The sequence below is a fragment of the Xyrauchen texanus genome, chromosome 1 (genome assembly GCF_025860055.1).
Source record: "Xyrauchen texanus isolate HMW12.3.18 chromosome 1, RBS_HiC_50CHRs, whole genome shotgun sequence".
In the NCBI taxonomy this organism is placed as follows: Eukaryota; Metazoa; Chordata; class Actinopteri; order Cypriniformes; family Catostomidae; genus Xyrauchen; species Xyrauchen texanus.
Genome location: NC_068276.1, coordinates 51,587,193 through 51,614,047, shown reverse-complemented (window position 1 = coordinate 51,614,047; position 26,855 = coordinate 51,587,193). Strand labels below are relative to the sequence as shown.

General features: G+C 39.4%; 1 protein-coding gene across 10 annotated transcripts; it reads right to left on the bottom strand.

The window, feature by feature from the left end:
- Positions 1-515: 515 nt before the first annotated feature.
- On the bottom strand, positions 516-26,259 carry LOC127644584 (putative protein TPRXL). Of its 10 annotated transcripts, XM_052127817.1 has the most exons (16): positions 26,015-26,259; positions 24,746-24,787; positions 24,296-24,337; positions 22,213-22,257; positions 16,342-16,383; positions 15,305-15,349; positions 14,151-14,192; positions 13,693-13,734; positions 12,810-12,854; positions 7,597-7,674; positions 6,585-6,632; positions 6,291-6,386; positions 6,173-6,197; positions 5,619-5,701; positions 3,258-3,294; positions 516-1,445 (listed from the first exon to the last, which is right to left on the bottom strand). In XM_052127817.1, the coding sequence occupies exons 1-15, from the start codon at positions 26,061-26,063 to the stop codon at positions 3,260-3,262; spliced, it is 759 nt and encodes a 252-aa protein (XP_051983777.1). In that variant the 5' UTR covers positions 26,064-26,259; the 3' UTR covers positions 516-1,445; positions 3,258-3,259. The 10 variants fall into 10 exon arrangements, with proteins under 10 accessions (XP_051983777.1, XP_051983787.1, XP_051983796.1 ...); XM_052127827.1 differs by lacking the exon at positions 3,258-3,294; XM_052127836.1 differs by lacking the exon at positions 13,693-13,734.
- Positions 26,260-26,855: the final 596 nt, after the last annotated feature.

The window sequence follows — 26,855 nt, the reverse complement described above, 5'->3', positions numbered from 1 at the left end:
AGAAGGTGGGGGGTTCAAGCCCCAACACCACCAAGACACTACTGTTGGGCCCTTGAGCAAGGCCCTTGAACCTATCTGCTCCAGGGGTGCTGTATCATGGCTGACCCTGCACTCTGACCCTAGCTTAGCTGGGATATGTGAAAAATAAATAATTTCACCATGTATATGCAGAAATGTATGTATAATGTGTGACAATTGATCAATTTATTTATTTTATTTAAACAGCGCTGCTCTTCCATTTGTGACAAATGTGCATCAGTTCTCACGTGTTTCAAATGTACCACTGCAGACCAGTAGCATGATTTAGATTTAAAAAAAGTACTTAAGTATTAAATGTTCGCACCAAAAAGTGATCGTGTCAATTTAGAAGACATTTATTTAAGAGCTGGTGTTGTATGGATGAAGTTTATGATGCCTGTCTGTGATTTTTGGACCTTCAAAAGGGAAATCTCCATTCACTTGCATTTTAAGGACCTACTGAGCAAAATAAAATAAAGTGAAACTGGTCTGTTCATCATTTTCTCAGAATCATTTTAATGAACACTAAATATTGCAGTCACAGTGCATTGAGAACTTAGTAGAAATTCAGGTTCTCATTTGAACACAAAATTAGACATAAAAATAGGCATAATACATAGAGAAATCTCTAAAAGTGATTTTCAAGATCTTTCATTGCATAACATCAAACTTAAAAACAAAACGGTATCATTTTTTAATAATTCAGCCTCTCAAATATATAAAACTGTTAAAAAATATATCCAGTGTAATAGGTGGTACAGCAGGTATTTAACAGCATAAAACACAGTACACAATTTATAATACAGGCCAAAAAATTGGTGACAAAGAGGAAAGTTGCTCATAATACATAAAAAAACAACACTTTTCTAGGCTTTACAAAACATTTTTTATAATAATATGCGAGCTAAAACAAATTGGGTAGTTTAAAATGATATAAAAATGGCAAATGAAACTATTTAAAGAAAGCAATTGTCATGATACTACATTAGTAACCATAAGAAAGTGAAATGTAGAAACTGTTGCAAAACAGCACAAAAAAATTACCAACTTTTATTTCAAACTACAGCAAATCTTTGGGAACAATTTAGCAATTTCACTTTAACTTCCAACCGGGTGTCATAGAATCACATTACTATTTTGACTACATTTGAATTCCACACTATTTCCACTGAAAATCAGTTAAGTTTGTGTACACAATGATGGAGAATTAGTTTATTCCAACTCAAGACATGCTTAACACATATACTCTTTGGTATTAAAACAAATAAATTATTTCCAACAGAAAAAAATAAAATAAACCTTGATCAAGTGGTCACTCTTCACTTCCTCTGTCTTTTATTGGTTCTTTATTTTTCTTAGAGCAGTGTGTGTGTGTGAATGTTTAGCCTTTTCTGAATCTCCTGATGTATTCTCTTCCACTTATCTTGCTGCAGGCATATTAAATTGTGATAAAGAAAAGGGAAATATATATATTAACAAAAATGTATAAAACCCAAACACATTTGTGAAATCATTCTTAACAGTCAATGGAACTTTGATAAATTACATTTATTTCATAATATTGTTTGTAGCAGGAACAAGGGTGCTTCTTAGAATTGTTGTAATAGATAAACTACCCACTAGAGGGAAGAATTAGCTCATTAAAAAGGAGCTTTTAGGCGCTTTTTGAGGAAATCTTTTCAAATATTGCACGCTTTCAAAAGTGAAAAAATTATAAGGGGAAACAGTTTTTTTATTTATTTAATAATGTTAAAAATATCTTAAAAGAGAGAAATAACAAATGAAGAGAGGTTCACTTATAAAAATGTTTTTTTTTTTTTTTTTAAACACATAAACGGTCATATATTTGTGAAACATGATCATTTCCCACCATCATTCTGACCCTCTGTCAGACACGCTCAGTTTCATGCTGTTTCTCCTTTAAGATTTGACAGTAAACACCCACTGTTATGATTGTCTCTACGCTTGACTGACCTGCTCTCTCTTTTCCATCTCACTGCTCGCCACTACTGGGTGGAGCTACTGAAGTTATAAGGTATAAAGTAAGCATTTATGTGTTGTTGCGGAGGCGATCGGATGCAAGTGTTTCCCACAGTGTGACATCACAATGTGGAGGAAGTAGAGAACGAGTCGTTTTGGCAGCTTGGTTTCAACAAATGCTTTTTTCGCTCTTGAGGATGAAGTTTTGAGTTCTGAAACTTACAGTAAACTTACATTTTTATAGAACAATGACCTCTTATACTATATGCCAAAAGATCAAGGAACATTTCATTCCTCATGTCATGACCCATTTAAAGGGTTTAATCAGACAAGCCCAGACCTGAACTACTTTGTGCTTAAAATATATATTTTTTAAAAGTTATCTTGTTTATTGGAGTTATATAAAAAATATTTTTATTTTATTTTATATCAGACATTAACAGTAAGTAAACAGGAACGTAACCACAATGTGGCATTGACATTCTGGACACAATAACTGTCCAAAGTCACTGCACTGCTTCAGGCTTTCTTTTCAATGAAACAATGGACAACATTTAATTCGTATTTGCTTTCATTCCTTCATAAATCCCTGCATGGCTTCAAACCGTTATATAGTAAAAAGAAAATGCATATTTTCAGCAGCACAATGTACCTGACCTGAACTTGGATCAAAATATTATCCATTTTAAAGTCTTTGCTTGTATACAATGATTTTGTAGGTCTCTGGGGTCATACAATGGTCGCTGTGTAAAACAGATAATGTTTTGCAGTGGAAAAGCCTATATTTATTCTTCTGATGATCTTTATCAGCTGGTACTATGGGAAATGGGGCAAATGAAGGGGAATGCTGGTGTTGTGGTGGCAAGATAAATTGGAGGAAACACCTTCCACTGCACTGCAGAGCAACAGCTCAAATGCTCCACAATATCAACAATGAGATATTAAAAGCCTTCGCCTTCCTCTGAGTGTTTGGAGATGGAGAGTGCGATGGAACACAGAGGAGGGAAGGGTGTGGACAGATTGGGGAAGGGAACAATTTGGTACGAAAAAAATAGGATTAGATCAATATCTCAAAGCTGGGAGGAAGGTTTTCATGTTTCAGAGAACTTTCAAAATCCATATCTCAGTGCATCTTATCTGTAACTGGGATTGTTTGCTTTAGACACTAACAGAAAAACATGTATCATGTATTTCAAACACAACATCATATTAAAGGGATAGTTCACCCAAAAATGACAAATCTCTGATCGTTTACTCACCCTCATGCCATCCCAGATGTGCATGACTTTCCTTCTTCTGCAGAACACAAATGAAGATTTTTAGAAGAATATCTCCGGTCCATACAATGCATGTGAATGGTGGCCAGAATGTTAATCTTCAAAAAGCACATAAAAATAATAACACTCCAATAGTTAAATCTATAATTTTACTATTAATTCTCCTCCCTGCCCAGTAGCTGGCGATACGCATGAAAAATGTGAATCGCCAAAAACTAAAGGAGAAAAATTTGAAGATGTAAAGCTGGCTCTAACCTAGCAGATATTTCTGGTGTTAGCTTCATTAACATAATAACTGGCCTGACAGGAGGGAGACTGAGCACGCATGAGCACCTCTCAGCGTGAGGACACTTGAAACACTGACCATGCTTGCATGCACTTAAGACATTTTTTTTTTCCAGGGTTTTAGCAGAAAGCGCCATTCTGAAACATCATGTAAACAAGAACGCTGATTTCCTTATAAAGGATTAAGAGAAAGTAGTTAAACCACTGATCTATATATATATATATATATAACACACCTAGGTTTCTCTCGTTAAACACATAAGTGGCATTCTGATGTGTGTTTCAAGAGTGCGTGTGAGTGGAAAAGACCGGAATAACAAATGTCATAGGATGGAGCCCAACAACATGTCAACACAGCGAAAATAATTCAACATTTGTGGGAGTACAGTAGGAAAATCACATACACTATAAAGTATACCCATTTGTACACAAATGTAAAATATTGACTGTCCCTGATGTCCGCATATATGCAATCGTACATTGGGGGAATCCCAGAGCTTTACTGTGTCGCAGTTCAGCTGCAGGTCATGATGGTAATTTAAGTCTGCCGCTTATACAGTGCATGTCAATTCTCACTACTTAGTAGGTCCCCATGGTGGTGCAGTTACTCGCCTCAGTCCAGGTGGTGGAAGATAAGTCTCAGTTGCCTCAGCTTCTGAGACTGTTAATCCACGCATCTTATCATGTGGCTCTCTGTGCATGACTCAGCAGAGACTCGCAGCATGTGGAGGCTCATGTTACTCTCCGACCACGAGGAGGTTACCCCATGTGACTCTACCCTCCCTAGCAACAGGGTCAATTTGGTTGCTTAGGAGACCTGGGTGGAGTCTCTCAGCACACCCTGGATTCTAACTCATGACTCCAGGTGTGGTATTCAGCGTTAATACTCGCTGAGCTACCCAGGCCCCCCTTTCAGTGCTTTCTATTCTTTCTGCATGTAACCAGAAATAATAAAACAGAAAATGCATCTGCTGCTGCAAAACACTGTTTGCCGTTTGCCTGTGTGTTCACGTTTTGCGTGGAGGAGGTGCTCTTACTCCTATTTCCGCAAGCTTCAGGTTGATTGGCAGTGAAAACGGGGTGTGACAGTGAAGCGTTGAGAAGTCAAAGGCAGTCGTTAATTGTGACACCTTCCCTCCATTTTTAATCGGTAAATGTGACCGGCTCACTGACTAGGAGGGCGAGATTAGCGAAAACAGTCTCATGGAGTGATGGTGAAGTGGTCTAAGCACATAACTGGTAATCTGTTAATCAGAAGGACGCTGGTTCGTGCCCCACAGCCACCACCATTGTGTCCTTGAGCAAGGCACTTAACTCCAAGTTGCTCCAGGGGGTTTTCCCTGTAATAAGGGCTCTGTAAGTCACTTTGGATAAAAGCGTCTGCCAAATACATAAATGTAAATATTAAGTGTGACACCCCCACCCAAATCCAGTTCTTCTGAGTCTGCTAGTGTAGAGCCAGCTTAAGTGGAGGTTTACAGTAAAAAAGGACTTGAATGTTAAACTCTTTTTCACCACACTTATCAGATCACTTTAGTAGACATTGATTTCATTACTTTTATGTTGCCTTTATGTGCTTTTTGGAGCTTCAAAGTTCTGGCCACCATTCACTTGCATTGTATGGACCAACATAGCTGAGATATTTTAATTTGTGTCATAGACATCTGGGATGGAATGAGGATGAGTAATTGATGAGTCACTTGATATCACTTTAATTTCAGAGCAACCCTGAAAAGTGCAGTAATTTAATAATACATTTTCAGTCTTGAGATTTACATGTATTATCCGTCTCAAGATAATGCATTCAGATGAAGCCATCTGAAACTTTGTTCTTTTGAATTTCTGTTTTAGAAAGTCTTATTCCATATTTATTTATGCTTTATATTTCATATAAATCAAAACATTTAATAAAATCATTAAGTATACAAGATTAAAAAAGGGCTAAGGCCTATCCGTTTTGCAGAGTTATTTCTTTCTTTGTCTTTGAGTCAATAGTGTTGTCTGTGTTCAAATAATTTCATGCAGTAATTATTGTGGATTAAGTAGCTTTAAACTTACCATTCTCTTCTCCGCTTGCTGTCTTACTAACACCTAGCAGCATAACACCATCTTTGTTACTATCTGTCCTCTGAAAAGAAGCACTGCAACAGCAAAGAGAAACCCCATAAGATGACAAAAGCCTTCAAAATACTGAGATATATGAAATGTTTAAAACTAATTTCACAGTTTGTCACAATTATCACAATTTATTAAATCTTAAGATCAATGTTTTAGACAATGGGTAATGTTTGGATTAGGCTACTGCTTACTTAAATGAGTCCAATATAGGCCTTCTGCCTTCTATTTTAGTATGTGAAAAGGTATGCATTGGGCAACATTTCAAATATTAGTATGCTACATTGTTGCAAACATTATGCATGCATTAAATGCTATAAAAGTAATGTTCATGGTTAGTTCATGTTAAATTATGTTTTTAACTAATGTGAACAAATGGAACCTTATTGTAAAGTGTTTTCAAAAATATCTTCACTCTTGACTGTCCAATCAAATAACATGAGAAATGACGTTTATTTAGTCTATTTAGTTCTAGTTTAAGTATATAAAGCACTCACTTCTCTGTTCCATTTTCAGTCATTTCTGGAAAGAGGGGAAATATATGATTATTTATGCAGTTACTGACAGAAATGAACAATATCTGGAATTTGATTTATTCATATTTTATACACTCACCTGGCCGATGCTGCACTTTTTTGCACTTGAAAATCAAGTATATCAGTACAACCAGTAGAATACACAGAGCAGGCAACCAAATCCAATTATAATTTACTGTGAAGCAAAAGATAATAATCTCTACATCTCACTGAATAATAAATATGCATAATGGATTAGACAAGTAAAGTAATCTATGCAATGGCTGTATATGTACAATGTGTTATTGTAACAGTTGATGTATGAATCTGAGATATGCTTTCTTTAACCAAGCAAATGTTTCCAAGATTTTAAAATTGGCAGAAATTAATATACCTATCATCTTTTCGTTATGTTCCGCATCATTGCGGTTTCCACTTGTCCCTTTAATGGAAAACAAACAAATGATGAAAACAGCTCTATTTTGCAAAACATTAAACCAGTCACTGCTTTACTTTACAGGTATGTAATTTTACTTTATTCTGTTATGTTGTATAAGTAAGCAATTGAGCTATCCCTGCTGTTAAGAAATTATCTGTGTGTATTATACAAAGATGTAGTTGGCCCCCAAAAGTATTTTGGATACTTAAATGAATGGTTTCAAAATGAAATGGTAATAATTGTCAATAATTTAAACGTTTGGTTTACTTTTTACAATATTGGTTTTCTTTTCTTTCTTTTAAATTTGTATTTTTTTTTTCTCCAAAAAAAAAAAGTTTTTGTGAACCACCCTTGAAGCCCCCTAGTGATCCCCAGACCCCAGTTTAAAAACCCATGCTTTAAGCTACACTTAAAAATGTATGAATGTCAATGCGTTAAGAACAAAATATTAAACCAAGTGGCACCTGAAAACAAATCATAGACCCTTTACAAAAACTAACATTTCTGCATTTACTTTTAACCAACTGGGGTCAAAGTCATTTTTAGTAGGTCCCTCAAATTCCCTTCAAATTTACACAGGCCCCCTTGCAGAGTTACCACAGGTGTAGTTCATCACATTACTGTATGGACATGTCCCACTTTGTGTCCAGATATGTTTTGTGAAATGTCTTGAAAAGAGTGTATTATTATTATTATTTGAATAAATGCCACTGGAGTGATATTTTGTATTGATATAATATGCTTTGATATTATGTAATGCAATGACATTCATATACTTTAAGTTTAAATCTACAAATCCTTTTAGAGGCCTGTGTACATTCATAACTGGTAAAGTAGGGCTTTAATTACTTCTTAATTAGATGTTATCGAAACATGATCTGCAATGAGGAATATTAAGCAAATGTCAGTTTTCCAAACATTGCATTTGTTTAGCTGTAAAATGTATATTATGTAAAGAAATGCTCACCGGGAGGTGCTTGTGTTGACGATTCATTAATTTTGGCAGGATTCCTGGTAGATGTACTCGTCGACAGAGTTGTTGAGGCTACAGTACAGTAAACATTATTAACATTCCTCAAAGTTTTTAACCCTTTACAGATTTTAACTGTCTGGTCCCTCCTTAGCACAATTATAATGATTTTTTTTCTTCACAATTAAACATTTGAAATGGATATTCTTTCCTTCTTTCTTACTTGCTGTCAGTCTGATTGCATACAGAAGTAACTGGTTTTGGACTGAATGTGGCTGGACTTGATACAATGTTTGGGTGTTTTGTCGAGAAATGGAAATAGAAAAACAGTCAACAAAAGCACATTTGAAATGCATGACAAGAAACCGGGACATCTTGTCCCACTTTTTTTTTACTCCCGTGAAAAGTTCTCAGGGTAAGCTGTGTTGCCTTGCCTATTAGCAGTATTTGAATTTGCAGTTGTTGATGAGGCTACAATATAATTCAAAGGTTTCAAACATTATAATGTCATTCCTTAAAAAACGAATCTCCACAGATTTTCATATGCCTGGTCCCATAATAGCAAACTTTTCTGCACATAAAAAAAAATGATAGATATTCTTTTTATAAAAAATTTACTTTGTGTCAGTCAGGCTGCGTGGAGTAGGAACTGATTTAGGACTGGATTGGGTTTGGCTTGAAAATATATTTTGGAAATCATTGACTAGAAATTGAAACAAAAAACTGTCATCAAAAGCACATTTGAAATATGTCAGGACACACTGACAATTTATATGAATTATATATATATATATATATATATATATATACAATATATTGCAAATATTATATATGACAGGGTGGAGGGTGGGGCCTGGTCATGATTATACACACCCAGTCTCTTATCAGGCTAATTAAGCCTCCGAGAGGGATAAAGGCCGATTGAGGACGGTGGTGCGAGGAGAGAAAGATCGTTTACGGGCATGTCCGTCGTGTGTGTTTGTCTTTTGTTTAAGTTGATCATTAATATATTATTTACATTGCCAGGCCGGTTCTCGCCGCCTCCTTTCCACTGAACAGCTTTACAAATATGTAATGCGTTATACATAGGTAGGGAAAGATAGGGAAGACGGCACTTTAAGAACAACATGCAATTATTGATACATTTTAACATTTAGATATGAGTTACGTACATCATAATGATGAATCATCCCATATATATTATTCATGGAAATTTAAGTCATGTACACTCACATACAATGAAGACTAATCAGTAATATCAGTATTCTAATAAAAGCTATTTTATTTTACCCAGAGGTGGGCTGCCTCACGGGGGCTGCCATATTGGATCACATGACCAGCCAAATATTACTTGCTATATCACTTTCACTTGCACAATAAATAAATAATTGCTGACTGGAAAATCGTTGACCATTTTGAATCTGCAATGGTTGTGGCCTGTAAAACGTTCTGTATTACGAATGTACTGTAATGTGTGGAAACTGATTAATTAATGTTAACCCTTTTTTTTTTTTTTTTTTTTTTGTGTAGACCATATGTGCCCCACCTCTATCTTTTCTATCATAATCATTTAACTAGCATTGACTTCCCGCACATCTTTAAGTAGTTCTGGTGAACATTTTTCATTTAATGAGCCATTTTAGCTAGATTTTAACCTGCATTTGTTAACCGATTAAATCAATGGAACAAAAACAATTTTTGCTTCAAACCTAGTTTAAAGAAATAGGTTTATCAGAAACTGCACCTGATATGCAAGTCTCATGGTCACTGGCAACATTCTTTATCGTATGTTGCTAAAAACTTACTTAATCAGTAGCAAGCTTATACATAGATGGATAGATCACCCAATATTTTTTGAAGAATATTCCAGCACTGCTGATCCATTCAATGCAAGTGAATGGTGACCAGAACTTTGAAACTTAAAGGCAGCATAAATGTAATCCTTGCAACGCCAGTGGTCAAATCCATGTTTTCAGAAGCAATAGGTGTGGGTGAGAAACAGATCAATATTTAAGTCCTTTTTTACTACAAATTCTCCTCCCTATCCAGTAGGTGGCAATGTACATGAAGAATGTGAATTGTCAAAAACAAAAGAAGAATGTGAAAATGAAAGGACATTTAGCTATATTAAAAAGGGCTTAAATATAGATTTTTTTTTTCACCTACAACTATCATATAACTTCTGCAGACTTAAAGAGGTAGTTCACCCAAAAATGAAAATTCTCTCATAATTTACTCACCCTCATGACATCCCAGAAGTGTATGACTTCTGCAGAACACAAAGATTTCTAGAAGAATAATTCAGGTATGTAGGTCCACTCCACACTGGAGTTTGATAGATTATGATTATGCTGACTTGATCTGCTTTTTGGAGCTATAAAGTTCTGGCCACCATTCAGTTGCTGCATTGAATGGACATGCAGAACAGAAATTCTTCTAAAAATCTTTTGTTTGTGTTCAGCATAAGAAAGTAAGTCATACATTCACATTTATGCATTTGGCAGATGCTTTTATACAAAGCAACTTACAGTACACTTATTACAGGGATAATCGCCCTGGAGCAACCTGGATTTAAGTGCCTTGCTCAAGGACACAATGGTGCTGGCTGTGGGGATCGAACCAGCAACATTCTGATTACCAGTTATGTGCTTTAGCCCACTTTTAGCCCAATTTTTATTAGAGTGATAATTCTAAGTGCAATTTTCGAGGCAGCGCAAAGTTGGTGTGGGTGGGAGTGTTTGTGGATCCTCATTCTTTGCCTGCCTCATCACAGAAGAACTAACCCAGGATGGAACTAGCAGCCGTCAGAATTCTCCTCCTCAAGCAAGGGGACCGTCCAGTTGAGGATCATGTCCGTGAGTTTTTAGAGCTGGCGAATTTAGTGCACTACCCAGACAACTCTTTGGTGGTTTTCTTCAGGGCGGGTCTCAGTAGTGCACTAAAGGAGCTATTGAGGAGCTATCTTCACTGGACGCTCCTCGAGTTCGGCTTTAAATCTCCTCCCACAGTGGTCACCCCCCAGTTTTCCATAGCGCGTCTCTCCACGCCTGCCACGGCCAACAAGCCAACGCGCACGCCTGCCACGGCCAACAGGCCGGAAGTCTCGTCCGTCCCAGAGCCAGAGATGCCAACTTCGGCCACCTGGAGGAGGAGGAAAAGAAGAAAGGCTTCAGTTCCCCAGTTTCTGCCTATACTCTCTCCCACGGCTCCGCCTTCCATGGCCCCACCTTCCATGTCTCTGCCCGCTCCCCCAGAGACTACTCCTACAGCGGCTCCTTCGCCTGACTGAGTCCCTGTCCTGTGGCCGCCTCCCAGGCCTCCTGACCGAGTCCCTGTCCTGTGGCCGCCTCCAAGGCCTCCTGATGCAGTCCCTGTCCTACGGCCGCCTCCTGACCTGATCTCGGCCCTGCGGCTGCCTCCCAGACCTCCTGACCCGGTCCTCACCTTGAGGTCATCCCGGATCTGCTCTTGTCTCCTGGCCGTCTGCCTGATCTGCTCTGGTCTCCTAGCTGCCCGTCTGTTCTGCTCTGGTCTCCTGGCCGCCCGCCTGATCCGCACTGGTCTCCTGACCGCCCGCCTGATCTGCACTGGTCTCCTGGCCGCCCGCCTGATCCGCACTGGTCTCCTGGCCGCCCGCCTGATCCGCTCTGGTCTCCTGGCCACCCGCCTGATCTGCTAGGGTTTATTTGGTCTCCTGGCTGCAAACCTGATCTGCTCCCTGACCTTGCCTTGTTCCTCTGCTCCCCTGGTGTCCCCTTGAACTACCTGTTTGCCCCTGGTGCCCCCTTGAACTGCCTGTTTGCCCCTTGTGCCCCCCTTGAACCACATGTTTTCCCCTACACTCCATGGACAAACTTTTTTTGCAGCGTCTAGAATCCGCTCCTTAAAGGGGGGCTCGGTCACATATTACCTGTTGTCTTTCGTTTTTGTGCTTTTATGTTTAAAATCTTGTTTAGTTCCTGTTAGTTTTGTAGTCATTTTGTAGTTTCATTTTATAATTGGTTTTCCCCTGATTGTCTCCACAGGTGTTCCATATTCCCCTTTTTGTTCCCTTGTATAATTAAGCCCTTGTTTCCCCCGGTTAGTTTGTCAGTTCTCACATGTGTTGTCATGTTTTGTGCCTGGTTTCCTGCGTTTTTATTATATTCTGAGTTACCTTGTTTATCTTTTGCTTCATTAAAGCTGCACTTGGATCCTCATTCTTTGCATGCCTCGTCACACAGACGGTGTAATAACCGGAAAAGAACCTCAGAATTCGATTGCAGTTAACCCAGCCCATAGTGCTTTGAGCACATAATTTCACCAAACTCACTTGTGGCTAGACTTAGTGCATGCTTGTACGAAAATACCAAACTTATTGGCCATGCCCCATGACTTAACATGCATGACTTATTGCATAGTGCTGCACTTGGTGCTAGTGCTCTTAAAATTTGGCCCAATATACTTTGTAGACCTCTGTGAACATAAAGTTGAGGGTGAGTAAATGATGAGAGAATTTTCATTTTTGGGTGAACTATTCCTTTAAACCAAGGCTAAAAACCTAATTGAATTTGCATTTGGGTTTGTTGTGAATATTGTGTACAATAGAAATACAAATATATTTAGAATTCTTCATTATTCATCTAAGCATATTTTGCAGAGGGCAAATTGGTGAATGTGTGTGAGTTTCTGCTATGGCAAGATAACTGATTATTGTTACATGCCATTTATATAACTATTATTATTATTACCCTCACCAGTTAAATAATATCTCTTCCAAGCTCAAACACTGAACATGCCATGTTTAAAATATGCATTTTGGAGCACAAACATACAAGCTTTGCAAATTGTTTCTTGAGTAACATCACTGGCTGATTGAGTTGAGAGAGGATCTATGTTCATGGAGACATTAAAACACTTTTGATCATGCAATGACATTGACATGTCAAACTCTCTGTATGATGTCATTTAACTGGCCAATAAAAATGGTCAATTCTTGCAGAAAAAGAAATTGAAAAGAACAATTTATTAGCATTTATTAACTTATATAACAAAGTGTTGGCCTATAAGCTTAACTTCTTTTGTAACTTCTTAAATGAGTTATGGTGAACACTGTGAATTCACAAACCAGTAGCAAAGTCAATGAGGATTTAAGCTAAAATTGTGATTAACAGAATATAATAGAAGAAAACAGTTTTCTTGATCTCTGACAGACTGTACAGCAAACTCACCTTCAGGGGATGTAGAACTAGGTTTAAAGGTACTTGCACCTGCAACTGCATAAAACCATAAACCAAATCACTTGGTCAATGACACCATTGATTGAACAAATTCATTTTTTTTATATATATATATAAAAAAAGCACAAATCTGGGTTACAATGAGACACTTACAATGGAAGTGAATGTGGCCAATTTTTGGAGGGTTTAAAAACAGTGCAACTAGTCTCTGCCTTTATAAAATTATAAGCTTCACGGTTCTAAGTGTAAAAAGCGACAAAAAGCAGCATCTTTGAACTTCCACTGTAAGTGCCTCACTGTAACCCAGATTTGTGCTTTTTTTTTTTTTAAAGAAAACTGGGACGAGCCAGAATTTTTTTTTTTGTGGAAATCAACATAATGCCAAAATGCTGTTGAATGAGCTTAACTTGTATTGAACCTGGAACATTCCTTTAAACAAAATTTCCATTGTGAATATTTTCTATTTATAAGATGTTTTCAAAAGGAGAAATTCACCATGAGTGCAAAATTATGTGTGTGGATTTTTGTTTTGATTTCAATAGATTATTGTTACTTTCTATCAAATAACCTTTATTACTATTCCTTCACCAGAATAACTCTTCCAAATGTTAAACATGCCACGTTTAAAATATCAGCTCAATTCTGGTAGATAACATACAAACTAACCTAAAAATAATACAAAGCACAGTGCTTTTAGCCTTGTACTCTTACACCACTATGTGTTGGCCTAAACTAGATTACATTGTAAATGAGATCTGGTGAACATTGTCAATAAATGAAGCCAAAAATCAATGAGGATTTAAGTCAATATTTTGATAAACAGAATCAAGAAAAATGTTTTGTTGATTTGTGACAGACTGTAAAACAAACTCACCTGGTGAAGAACTAGGTTTAGCAGTATTTTGACTTGTTCCAGCTGTATAAAATAGATATAAACCATGTCTCATGGTCACTGGCACCATTCATTGAACAAACTTGGAAGAATTCTAATTTAACATATATTTTGCAGTGCTTTTCATTCCTTTTTTAACTAGTCAATTACAAAACTAGCCAATCATAAAGCTTCTCTGCCTATTAATCATTTTGTGCATTTTGGATTACTGACATGTTTTTGGAGGGTGGAGCTTTGGAGCGAGAGTGTGTGGTTAAAATGAGTAAAAATGCAGAGAAAGTTGTCGCTAAAATGTCTTTTAATTGTTTATAAGAAAAGCGCAGGTTGCATCCTTTTTATATCATTTTATATATGTACAATATATATTAGCCACAATTATGATAAACAGATTTACAGGAAGGAAAACCATTTTGTTGATCTATATTTTAAGACAAACTCACTGGAGGGTGGCGAAGAAACATTGCCTTCAGTATTTGAATGACCTGTAGTTGAACAACAACAAAAAAAGAAATGAATGAAGTCTCAATGTTACTGGCACAATCAATTGAACATATTCAACCTGAGCATGATATTCAACTGAATAACTCACCATTATTGCAAAGTGGCATGTGTTTGTGTGTGAGTTATATAACAATACGTTATAACAAGTGTGACAGGGCGGAGGGTGGGACTGGGTGGTGATTCTACACACCCGGTCCCTTATCAGGCTAATTAAGCCTCTGAGAGGGATAAAGGCAGACTGCGAATGGTGGTGAGAGGGAGAGATAGTTTACGGGCAGCTAACCGTCATGTGTGTGTTTGTGTCTTTTTGTTTAAGTTTTTCATTAAACTACTATTTCTATTGTAAAGCTGGTTCTCACCTCCTCATTTCCCTTATATCACTTCACAACAGGTTATTGTTACTTATCTTTATTATGGCATATTTATGTTCCATGTCACATTCACTGGTCAGTATTACAATATACTGTACTCTTACATAACTATCTTCTCTACATATCAACAGACCTGTGAAACGTAGTGCTCTTCAAATATGGCCCAATATATTTTGTAGACCTCTGTGAACATAAGGTTGAGGGTGAGTAAATGATGAGAGAATTTAAATTTTTGGGTGAACCATTCCTTTAAACCAAGGCTAAAAACCTAATTGAATTCGCATTTGATTTTGTTGTGAATATTGTGTACAATAGAAATACAAATATATTTAGAATTCTTCATTTTCTAAGCATATTTTGCATGAGTGAAAAGTAGTGTATGTGTGTGAGTTTCTGCTATGGCAAGTTAATTGATAATTGTTACTTGCCATTTATATAACTATTATTATTACCCTCACCAGTTGAAGAATATCTCTTCCAAGCTCAAACGCTGAACATGCCATGTTTAAAATATGCATTTTGGAGCACAAACGTTTCTTGAGCAACATCACTGGCTGACTGAGCTGAGAGAGGATCTATGTTATGTTTATCTTTAATTATGGTGAACATTGTGAATTCACAAACCAGTAGCAAAGCCAATGAGGATTTAAGCTAAAATTGTGATTAACAGAATATAATAGATCTGTTTTGCTGATCTGTGACAGACTGTGCAACAAACTCACCTTCAGGGGATGTAGAAATAGGTTTAAAGGTACTTGCACCTGCAACTGCATAAAACCATAAACCAAATCCCTTGGTCAATGACACCATTGATTGAATAAATTCATATGCATAACATAGTAGCAAACCTACTTGAACAGTAGCAAGCATACTTAAACAGAGGATTAAACATTCTTAAAGGAATGTGCTGGGTTCAATACAAGTTAAGCTCAATTGACCACTTTTGTGGCATAATGTTGATTACTACAAAAATAAATTTTGACTTGTTCCTTCATTTCTTAAAAAAAAAAAAAAAGCACAAATCTGGGTTACAGTGAGGCAATTACAATAGAAGTGAATGGGGACAATGAAAGTGAATGTAGCCAAGTTATGGAGGGATGTGAAGCTTATAATTTTATAAAGGCAATTTGTAAAATTATATGTAAAAAAGCAACAAAAAGCATCTTCTTTGCACTTCCTTTTTAAGTGCCTCATTGTAACCCAGATTTGTGCTATTTTAAAGAAAAGGAAGGACGAGTTGAAAAATTATTGTGATAATCAACATTATGCCACAATTGCTGTGGAATGAGCTTAACTTGTATTGAACCTGGAACATTCCTTTAAAGAGAATTTCCATTGTGAATATTTTCTATTTATAAGATGTTTTAAATAGGAGAAATTCACCATGAGTGCAAATTTATGTGTGTGGGTTTTTGTTTTGATTTCAATAGATTATTGTTACTTTCCAATAAATAACTATTATTACTATTCCTTCACCAGAATACCTCTTCCAAACTCAAATGTTGAACACGCCACATTTAAAATATCAGCTCAATTCTGGTACATAACATACAAACTAACCAAAAAATATTAAAAAGCACAGAGCTTTTAGCCTTGTACTCTTACACCACTACGTGTTATCCTAAACTAGATTACATTGTAAATGAGTTCTGGTGAACATTGTCAATAAATGAAATCAAAAATCAATGAGCATTTAAGCCAATATTTTGATAAACAAAATCAAGGAAAAATGTTGTGACAGACTGTAAAACTAACTCACCTGGTGAAGAACTAGGTTTAGCAGTATTTTGACTTGTTCCAGCTGTATAAAATAGATGTAAACCAAGTCTCATGGTCACTGGCACCATTCATTGAACAAACTTGGTAGAAATCTTATTTAACATACATTTTGCAGTGCTTTTCATGCCTTTTTTAAACTAGTCAATTAGAAAACTTGACAATCACAAAGCCTCTCTGCCTATTAATCATTTTGTGCATTTTTGATTACTGACATGTTTTTGGAAGGCGGGGCTTAGGAGCGAGGGGGGGTGTTGTTAAAGTGAGTAAAAATGCACTGACTGAGAGAATTGTCACTAAATGTCTTATAAACAATAAAAAGAAAAGTGCAGGCTGCCTCCTAGCATGTTTTATTTTATTTTATTTTATTTTATTTGATATATGTACAGTATATATATGCCACAATTATGATAGACCTCTGTGTGCCTCGGAGCCAGCACACCCAGCCATCACGTAACCTCCCCCAAAGCTGTTATAGGCGTCAAAACGGTCCCCTGCACCTTGGGGACGAGTCAACTGCCCAACAAATAAGTACCTGCTAACTCAGCCATGGCCTCTTCTCTTTTTCTACCCCAAAAGGAATGAAATAGTTCAGCTGTGGGCCATATAGGGTCCGTGTTGGGTGGTGTCCCTCCGAAGGGGAGGACACCGCAGAGACCACACCCTGCCCGGAGGTGAGGTACTTTTCAGTGGAAATACATCACATGGTCTTACCGAACCTTGTCAGAAGCATCTCATGTGGAGATGTCCGGTGGTTGGTTCTACCCGGGTGGGGAGGAGTTCTACAAACATGGAGACCAGGAGCAGAGGGACCTCTGCCCAAACCTCCCATGCGGTTTACCAATGGAGAAACCCTTTTGCGGAAAAAACATCACACAGAGTTACCTACGGGTAACCAGTGCATCTGGAGCACCTACCACAGCACAGGGCCTAGTAAGCACACGTGCTGGGCCGGCAGTGAGTTTCTCAGAAAACTCACCTACCACAGGGCTAATGAGGAAGGACATCCAGGGTCCACGACTTTGTGAACATGACTGGGAGTAGAAGTGCATGTCTTAACCTCAGGTGAGGGAAAGGTGCTATGCGCAAGCAGTACACCCTCCAGCTATCCCGGAACTTACCTGCTCTTACCTGACAACACACGGGACAGGACTGGCTCAACCTGGAGATTATAGAATCTAGCAAACGTGTTGGGTGTTGCCCAGCCCACTGCTCAACAGATGTCTTCTAAAGAGGTGCCATTGGTCAGAGCCCAGGAGGCTGCCACACTCCTAGTAGAGTGGGCACGCAGCCCCAAAGGGGACAGCACGTCCTGGGCATGATATGACACAGCGATGGCGTCAATGACCCAGTGGGCGATCCTCTGTTTGGAGACAGCGCTGCTCAGAGCGTCTAAAGCTCTGCATGCAATCCAAATAGATGCACAAAGCACGCACCGGACACAGCAACACCATGGCTTGGTCTGCCTCTTCCTGGGGCAGCACTTGCAGGTTCAATACCTGATCCCTAAATGTGGTAGTGGGAACGTTGGGCACATAGCACGGCCGAGTAACCCGGACCAAACTCCAGGCATGTTTCGCCGACAGAGAACGCCTGCAGGTCCCCTACCCTCTTGATGGAAGTGAGCGCCGTCAGAAGGGCAGACATCGAAGAGAGTGCCTTAAGCTCAGCTGACTCTAGGGGCTCAAATGGAGCTCCCTGTAGGCACCGATGTACCACAAAGGGATGAGATTGGGGGGGGGTTAACCTCCTTGCGCCTCTCAGGAACATTTATTTTTCCCTAAATACTTATCTTCCACTGCATTGTGATGTGCTGATATAGCGGCAACTGCGCATCTCTGGGGGTCTTTTGTTCGTTGGGAAGAACAGCACTTAGCGAACATACACCACTTCAAGGCATACAGGCATCTCGTCGAGGGAGCCCTGGTCTGAGTGATTGTGTCTACCACTGCAGGTAGTATTCCACTTAGGTCTTGAGAGTCCCATCCAAGGGCCAGACATGGAGGTTCCAGAGGTTTGTTTACTAGTACCAGATGGTGCCCCGTACCTGAGAAAGAAGGTCCTTCGTGGGAGCGTGAGGTCTGAGAACCAATTCTGGTTGGGCCAGTAAGGTGCTACGAGGATGACCTGCTCCTTCTCCTCCCTGTCCTTGCACAACATCTGTGCAAGTAGGCTCACTGGGGGGTACTTGCATAGCCCCAGAGGCCAGCTGTGTGCCAGTGCATCTGTGTTGAGGAGAGCCTCGGTCAGGGAATACCAGAGCGGCCATTGGGAGGATTCCCAGGAAGCGAACAGCTCTACGTGTGCTTGACCGAATCGACTCCAAATCAGCTGAACTACCTGAGGTGGAGTCTCCACTCTCCCCTGAGCATGACCTGCTGTGACCGCGTGTTCGCTGTGCTGTTGAAGCTGTCCGAGATGTGAGTGGTTCAAAGCGATTTGAGACTCCAGAGGAGGAGATGGTAGATGAGAAGACATTCGACGACAGCGCAGGCCACCTTGGAAGTTGATGTACACCACTGTTGCCGTCTTGTCTGTCTGGACCAACACATGCTTGCCCCGGATCAACGGCAAAAGCCTCTGCAGGGCGAGCAATATTGTCAGCAACTCGAGGCAGTTGACGTGCCAATGCAGTCGCGGACCATTCCAAGGGCCGGTGGCTGTGCACCCATTGCATACTTGGAGGTGTGCGTCATAACCACGATGCACGTGGAGACCTCCTCTAGGGGGAACTCCTGCCCATAGAAATGCTAGGTTGGTCTAAGGACTGAACAGACAGTGGCGAAAGTCTCATATGCATCAACCAAATGACTGCTGCTGAGGATGCCATATGCCCCAGGAGCCTCTGAAATAACTTCAGTGTGACCGATGTTTTCCGCCTGAATGTTCTCAGACAGTTCAGCACCGACTGAGCACGCTCGCTTGTGATGCGTACCATCATTGAAACCGAGTCTAACTCCATACCGAGAAAAAAGATGCTCTGATCCGTGGAGAGCATGCTCTTTTCCCAGTTGACCCGAAGCTCCAGCCGGCTGAGTTGCCTGACCAACAGGTCCCTGTGCGCATACAACAAGTGAGCTTGAATCATCCAGTCGTCAAGATAGCTGAGGATGCGGATGTCCACTTTCCTTAACGGGGCAAGGACTACATCTGTAACCTTTCTTAAAGGCGTGAGGTGACGGGGACAGACCGAAGGGGAGGACCTTGTACTGGTATGCCCGGCCCATGAAAGCAAACCGCAGGAAGGGTTTGTGTCAAGGTAGAACCAAGACATGGAAGGACACATCCTTCAGGTCTACCGCCACAAACCAATGTCGATGCTGGATGCTTGCTAAAATGCATTTTTACATCATCATCTTGAACGGGAGTCTGTGCAAGGCCTGTTTTCAGCACTCGCAGGTCCAAGATTGGCAGCAGCCCACCACCGGGTACGATGAAGTAGGGGCTGTAAAACCCCTTCTTCAACTAGGCTGGAGGAACAGGCTCTATCGCATCCTACCATAGAAGGGAGGCAATCTCTGCGAGTAAGGCGGCGGCAGCGGCAGCAGGTGCCTGGCGAACTGAATCACGTAGCTGAGTCAGACGGTCCTGATCAGCCACTGCAGCGAGTTGGGGAGCCCGAGCCACACCTCCAAGCTCTGAGCAAGGGAACCAAAGGAACAATCACGTTACGGTGGCCGGCCTATTGGGGCAGGTTGTGGAAGAGCTGGTGTTGTCTCCGAGGTGGGATGTTCTTGGCGACGAGCAGACAGGGTGCGAGACCTTGAGCCGTGCCGGGGCAAGATGTGTTGCATGGCCTCCATCTGCTTCCTCACTGTCAAAAACTGCCGGGCAAAGTCTCTGATAGTGTCGCCGAATTGGCCAACCTGGGAGATTGGGGCGTCAAGGAATCGAACCTTGTCAGCCTCTCTCGAATCGACCAGGCTGAGCTAAAGGTGGTGCGCTCCTGGACCATCAAGGTGTACATCACCTACCCGAGAGACCGCGCCATGACCTTCGTTGTCCGGAGGGCGAGATTGGTCACCAAGCGCAGCTCCTGCATCAATCCTGGGTAAGGACTACCCTCATGCAATTCTTTAAGTGCCTTGGCTTGGTGCACCTGCAGGAGAGCCATGGCATGCTGGGGGAGGTGACCTGTCCAGCAGCACCGTAGGCCTTGGCCGTCAGTGACGACATAAGCCTACAGGCCCTGGATGGGAGCCTCGGATGACTTCACCAGGTGGAAACCCTTGATCCATCCGAGGAAACGCTGGGTGCCCCCTAGCCAGCCCGCGAACTGGGTATGGGCAGTAAACGATCACGTGAGCTCCTCGTGCACCTGTGGGAAGAAAGGAATGGGGCGGAGCACGAACCAATCACTGAGCTGCGAGGGTTCGGGGAGGGGGGAGGGGGTGGAGGATTCCACTCCAGCCTGAAGCTTGCAGCCGCCTGGGCAAGCACGGCTGCCTGTGCTGCGTCAGCCTGCGACTGGGCTACCGCACCAAAGGGTGGGAGCCCAGCTGCGTCCTCCACCTCTTACAGGACGAGCCCGCTCTCTGATGCTGCTATCGACAGATCATCCTCTTCACAAGCCCCAAATGAGATCACGAACACGCCCTGACACGGGAACTCGTCCGGGGCATACAAGCATGCTGGGGAATGGGAGGTCCGTGGGGGGTTTCCCAGCGGAGAATCTCCCATTGAGGTACCAAAATCACCCCCAGTGCTAACCGACTCTGCCTCATACACGCAGGTAGAAGGACCGAGGCAGGGAGCCGCTGGAGTGGCTTTCCCTCTGACGAAAGAAAGTGCCACAGCCGAAACATTGCTATGTTCATGTTCTTGCAATGAGGACATGAACAATCCACAAATTATGTCTCCGTCTGGGTAGCACCCAAACAAGTGAGACAGCGATCGTGGCCATCAGAAGCGGAGAGATAATGACCGCAACCAGGAATAATAAACAAACAAAAAGGCATCTTTAAAAAGGCACTTTCGTAGGTGCCACTCTTTTAGAAAATATATTCTTCTAGAGGAAGAATATATACTCTTTGTTTGCTGCTGAAGCACCCAGGGGTGTTCTCTGCATAACGCTGGTCCAAGAGGGGAGATCCGCTGTAATACGCCTTAAAATCAAACAGCTTCACTGGAGTTTAGAGGGGAATGGATTCAGCTCGCTGAACACAACCGCGAAAAAATCTGAGTGAGTGGTTGCATTCTAACTCATTTTACACCCATATGTCCAAGGGAGTGGCATGCAAATTCCACTCGCCAATACCTACTGGCCTTTTCTCAAAGTTCAGAGGTGTCTGGGGTGCCCAAGGGCAACCCCTAGTGTTACTACATCGACACAACGTCGAGTGAGTGAAATAAGGGGAACTATTATTATTACCCTCACCGGTTGAAGAATATCTCTTCCAAGCTCAAATGTTAAACCATGTATAAAATATTAAATTTGAAACGCAAACATACAAGCTTCACAAATTGATTCTTGAGTAACATCACTGGCTGATTGAGTTGAGAGAGGATCTATGTTTATGGAGACATTTAAACACTTTTGATCATGCAATGACATTGACATGTCAACCTCTCTGTATGATGTCAGTAACTGCACAATAAAAATTGTAAATTCTTGCAGAAAAATAAATGAAAAAGAACCATTTATTAGCTCTCTCTCTCCACTTAAATCATCAAGTGTTGGCCTATAAGCTAAACTCATCTTCTTTTTAACATCTAAAATGAGTTATGGTGAACACTGTGAATTCACAAACCAGTAGCAAAGTCAATGAGGATTTAATCTAAAATTGTGATTAACAGAATATAATAGAAGGAAAACAGTTTTCTTGATCTCTGACAGACTGTACAGCAAACTCACCTTCAGGGGATGTAGAACTAGGTTTAAAGGTACTTGCACCTGCAACTGCATAAAACCATAAACCAAATCACTTGGTCAATGACACCATTGATTTAACAAATTAATATCCATAACATAGTAGCAAACCTACTTGAAAAGTAGCAAGCATACTTAAACAGAGGCAAACCTGCTTAAAGGAATGTGCTGGGTTCAATACAAGTTAAGCTTAATTGACCACATTTGTGGCATAATGTTGATTACCACAAAAATAAATTTTGACTTGTTCTTCCATTTCTTTAAAAAAAAAGAAAGAGTGAGGCACTTACAATGGAAGAAGTGAATGGGGACAATGAAAGTGAATGTGGCCAATTCTTGGAGGGTTTAAAAATAGAATTGTGAAGCTTATAATTTAAAAAAGGCAGAGACTATTTGCACTAAGTGTAAACAGCAACAAAAAGCATCTTCTTTGCACTAAATGCAAAGAGCATTAGATGCTATTTGAACTCTAGTGCAAATAGTGGCAGATACTATTACACTCCTGTTTAAATACTAACATACAATATAGTGGCATCACTGCAGCATTTGTATTGTGTTTATTTGGAGTCCCACTGACACTCTACACCAAACCCTACCCCTATCTTATAAAATTAACCTGTAATTACTGTTTTACTACAGTAACCATAGTATCACCATGGTATTTTTCTAGTAAAATCATAGTACCACAAAATTACTGTGTAGTATTAAACACTGTTACTATTATCTACTATTAACAACATGTTACTGTAGTAATACCATGGTTAATACAACAGAACTATAGTTTCCACCAAACACATGGTTAATAGAATATTTCTACAGTAAACCATGGAAAATTTTATCTGGATCAAATCTTTCTCTCAACTCCCAAACCTGTGACCAAATCACTGTGAGGAATTTATTTTATTTATTACTATAAGTAGTATTATAGGAAATATTAAGAGTAGAGACATGGGGAAAAAGAATGTGAAGAAGTGGATTTGAACCCAGATCTCCAGCATGACAACACATACATACCATAGTTACACCCAGAGCTACTACTGCTGCATATGGAGATGCAGTTTATCATAAAATTCTGTGTTTCAACCAGACTACTAGAGCGCAAATATTCACTTATGAATTATCCAATGAGTTATCCAATCTCTTAATCCACCAAATGTCTAACCCGTTAACCAGTTTAATGTCTCTGGCCCCATTGCGAAAAATTCAAATATGCCCACCTTCATTTGATCAGCAGTTGACCCTAAATAAATCTGTCATGGCTGTCTTGAGTTTGGTCTGAGCAATGGCGGACGGAGTTAGTGTAAATAGGCTATTGTTAGGTGTAAAAAGTTGTATAAATGGCTATAACTTTACACAAAAAAGGTTAGTACGTGATTTTATCACAATAAAATCATGATTACATGCATATACTTTATGTCTTTTGGCTATACTTTTGAAAAAGTGAGTGTTTTTATTATAAAAACAAATTGGCCCACATTCACTTCCATTGTAAGTGCCTCACTGTAACCCAGATTTGTGCTTTTTTTAAAGAAAAGGGAGGACGAGTTGAAATAAATTATTGTGGTAATCAACATTATGCCAAAATGCTGTTGAATGAGGTTAACTTGTATTGAACCTGGAACATTCCTTTAAACAAAATTTCCATTGTGAATATTTTCTATTTATAAGATGTTTTCAAAAGGAGAAATTCACCATGAGTGCAAAATTATGTGTGTGGATTTTTGTTTTGATTTCAATAGATTGTTATTTCCTATCAAACAACTTTTATTACTATTCCTTCACCAGAATAACTCTTCCAAATGTTGAACATGCCACGTTTAAAATATCAGCTCAATTCTGGTAGATAACATACAAACTAACCTAAAAATAATACAAAGCACAGTGCTTTTAGCCTTGTACTCTTACACCACTATGTGTTGGCCTAAACTAGATTACACTGTAAATGAGATCTGGTGAACATTGTCAATAAATGAAACCAAAAATCAATGAGGATTTAAGCCAATATTTTGATAAACAGAATCAAGAAAAATGTTTTGTTGATTTGTGACAGACTGTAAAACAAACTCACCTGGTGAAGAACTAGGTTTAGCAGTATTTTGACTTGTTCCAGCTGTATAAAATAGATATAAACAAAGTCTCATGGTCACTGGCACCATTCATTGAACAAACTTGGAAGAAATCTTATTTAACATATTTTGCAGTGCTTTTCATGCCTTTTTTAACTAGTCAATTACAAAACTAGCCAATCATAATGCTTCTCTGCCTATTAATCATTTTGTGCATTTTGGATTACTGACATGTTTTTGGAGGGTGAAGCTTTGGAGCGAGAGTGTGTGGTTAAAATGAGTAAAAAAAAAAGTTGTCGCTAAAATGTCTTATAAACAATTAAAAGAAAAGTGCGGGTTGCCTCCTTTTATATAATTTTATATATGTACAGTATATATTAGCCACAATTATGATAAACAGATTTACAGGAAGGAAAACCATTTTGTTGATCTATATTTTAAGACAAACTCACTGGAGGGTGGCGAAGTAACATTGTCTTCAGTATTTGAATGACCTGTAGTTGAACAACAACAAAAAAAGAAATAAACGAAGTCTCAATGTTACTGGCACAATCAATTGAACATATTCAACCTGAGCATGATATTCAACTGAATAACTCACCATTATTGCAAAGTGGCATGTGTTTGTGTGTGAGTTATATAACAATACATTATAACGTTACTTGTCTTTAATATGGCAGATTTATGTTCCATGTCACATTCATTGGTCAGTATTACAAAATACTGTACTCTTATTTTACTATCTTCTCTACATATCAACAGACGTGTGAAAAGGTACATCCTGTGTCAGGCTTGTGGGACCGTTCTGCTGTGCTGACATTTTCTGTCCACCCCAAACCAGATTCGGCACTCTGTCTGTGCTTGTGACCCTTTGCTTGACTCTTGGCTTTTAACACAGCTAGTGAATGTAAGGCAAACACAGCTAATGTCTACAGGGCTGTCTGCTACACAGCAGCACAGCAGAGAAAATATATCTACAAATAATGTCTCAAGAAAAATCCGAAAAGTGAGAGTACTAATAATATCTCTTGTCATATTTAATGTATTATGGATGTAATAAGCTAATTAGAATGGATAATTATTGCAGAAAAAGGAAAGAACATGTAAATGATTTTGCCCTCTCCTCCTACACCACTGGGTGTTGCCTTCGGTGCTTCACTGGTGACAACTGAACTCGACTATTGAAAAGAGGTGCACTCATCTCACCCTTAATCACAAATATAGTAAAAAAAAAGGGCATGTGCTCCACAAATATCTTAGATAAGTAAATATGTCTGCAGATTCAGAAACCGTCGTGTCTTATCACAATTATGTGCATGTGCGGTTTCTACAAAATGAAGTTTATTTCAGGCCTGAGATTTAAGATAAAGATAAATAAAAGTTAAATAAGTAAGAATGTAAGATGAATATAACACAAAACAATCTAAATATATCCAAAATCAAAAATGTAATCTGTATTAAACAAAAGCTGTCATTCGTGTTAAAATCCCACTCAGGATTTAACACATTTCAATTGTGTTATGTACACTATGCTATATTATACTGTATAATAAAGCTATGCTAGTATATAAAATCATTTGCAATTTCTATTGAAAGACCATCATTCTGAGGCACCATGTCATCATATAAAGATGCTGTCATTATCAAACTTAAAACCCTCCTTAACACCTCAAAACAACCACTAACCTCATGGCATGCTATTTAGGAAAAGCTTATTTCACCTGTCCACAGCAGTAAGGAAAAGATTAAGACTGCAATCCTTTTATCCATGGCACAGTTCTTCTTTTATGGAAAAAAAATAAAATAAACCAGGAAAGCTTGTTGCTTCAGAGCAGAGCAACAAAGTGGTGAGAAGAGATGTGCTTGTATCCAGCCACTCCAATGCTTATTTTAGCACTTCCCTCAGACAAAGAGGTACAGGAAGCACAGCAGCTTGTACAGAGGGTGGTGGACTAGGGACTGGAGAGAGGTGGTGTAGCTGTGGGATTGGGTAATGTTTGAGGAGTGGTGTTCATCTAAGGGGTGATTTTTTTTTTTTTTTTTCATTTAGGCAGGAACTCCATAATACGCCTTAGTGTTTCCTGCTAGACATTAACCTTATTGCTCTGAAACTGAGAACCTATAATTCATAGCTTAAGTCTTGTTTTCTGTATACAGTCTGTGGTTTCCCACGGCAAGTGAACACTTGGTTAGAATAAAGTAAACTACAAGCATAATATGCAGAGCCATTAAAGGATCAGGGTTTGGTTGGTTAGCATGGGCCATTTTGCCCTGTAAAATTAGACAGATGTGAAACTAATGCATGCTGCTTCTAGCCTTTTTTGGGAACGAGGTATACACAGAACCAAAGCAGGGTGATCAGCTTGACAGTTTAAAGGTAATTTACAGCAAATTACATCACAGTTTTAAAGGTACTGATGTGTGAATGGTAGCAAATATAGATGAAAAATAAAAGATGAAAAGACTTTGTATGTGTAAAAGCAGATGTGGTACATTTAACATAAAAGCAATCCAGCAATTCTACTGAACAGATTTTATGTGTGAAAATTACTATTGTGAAAT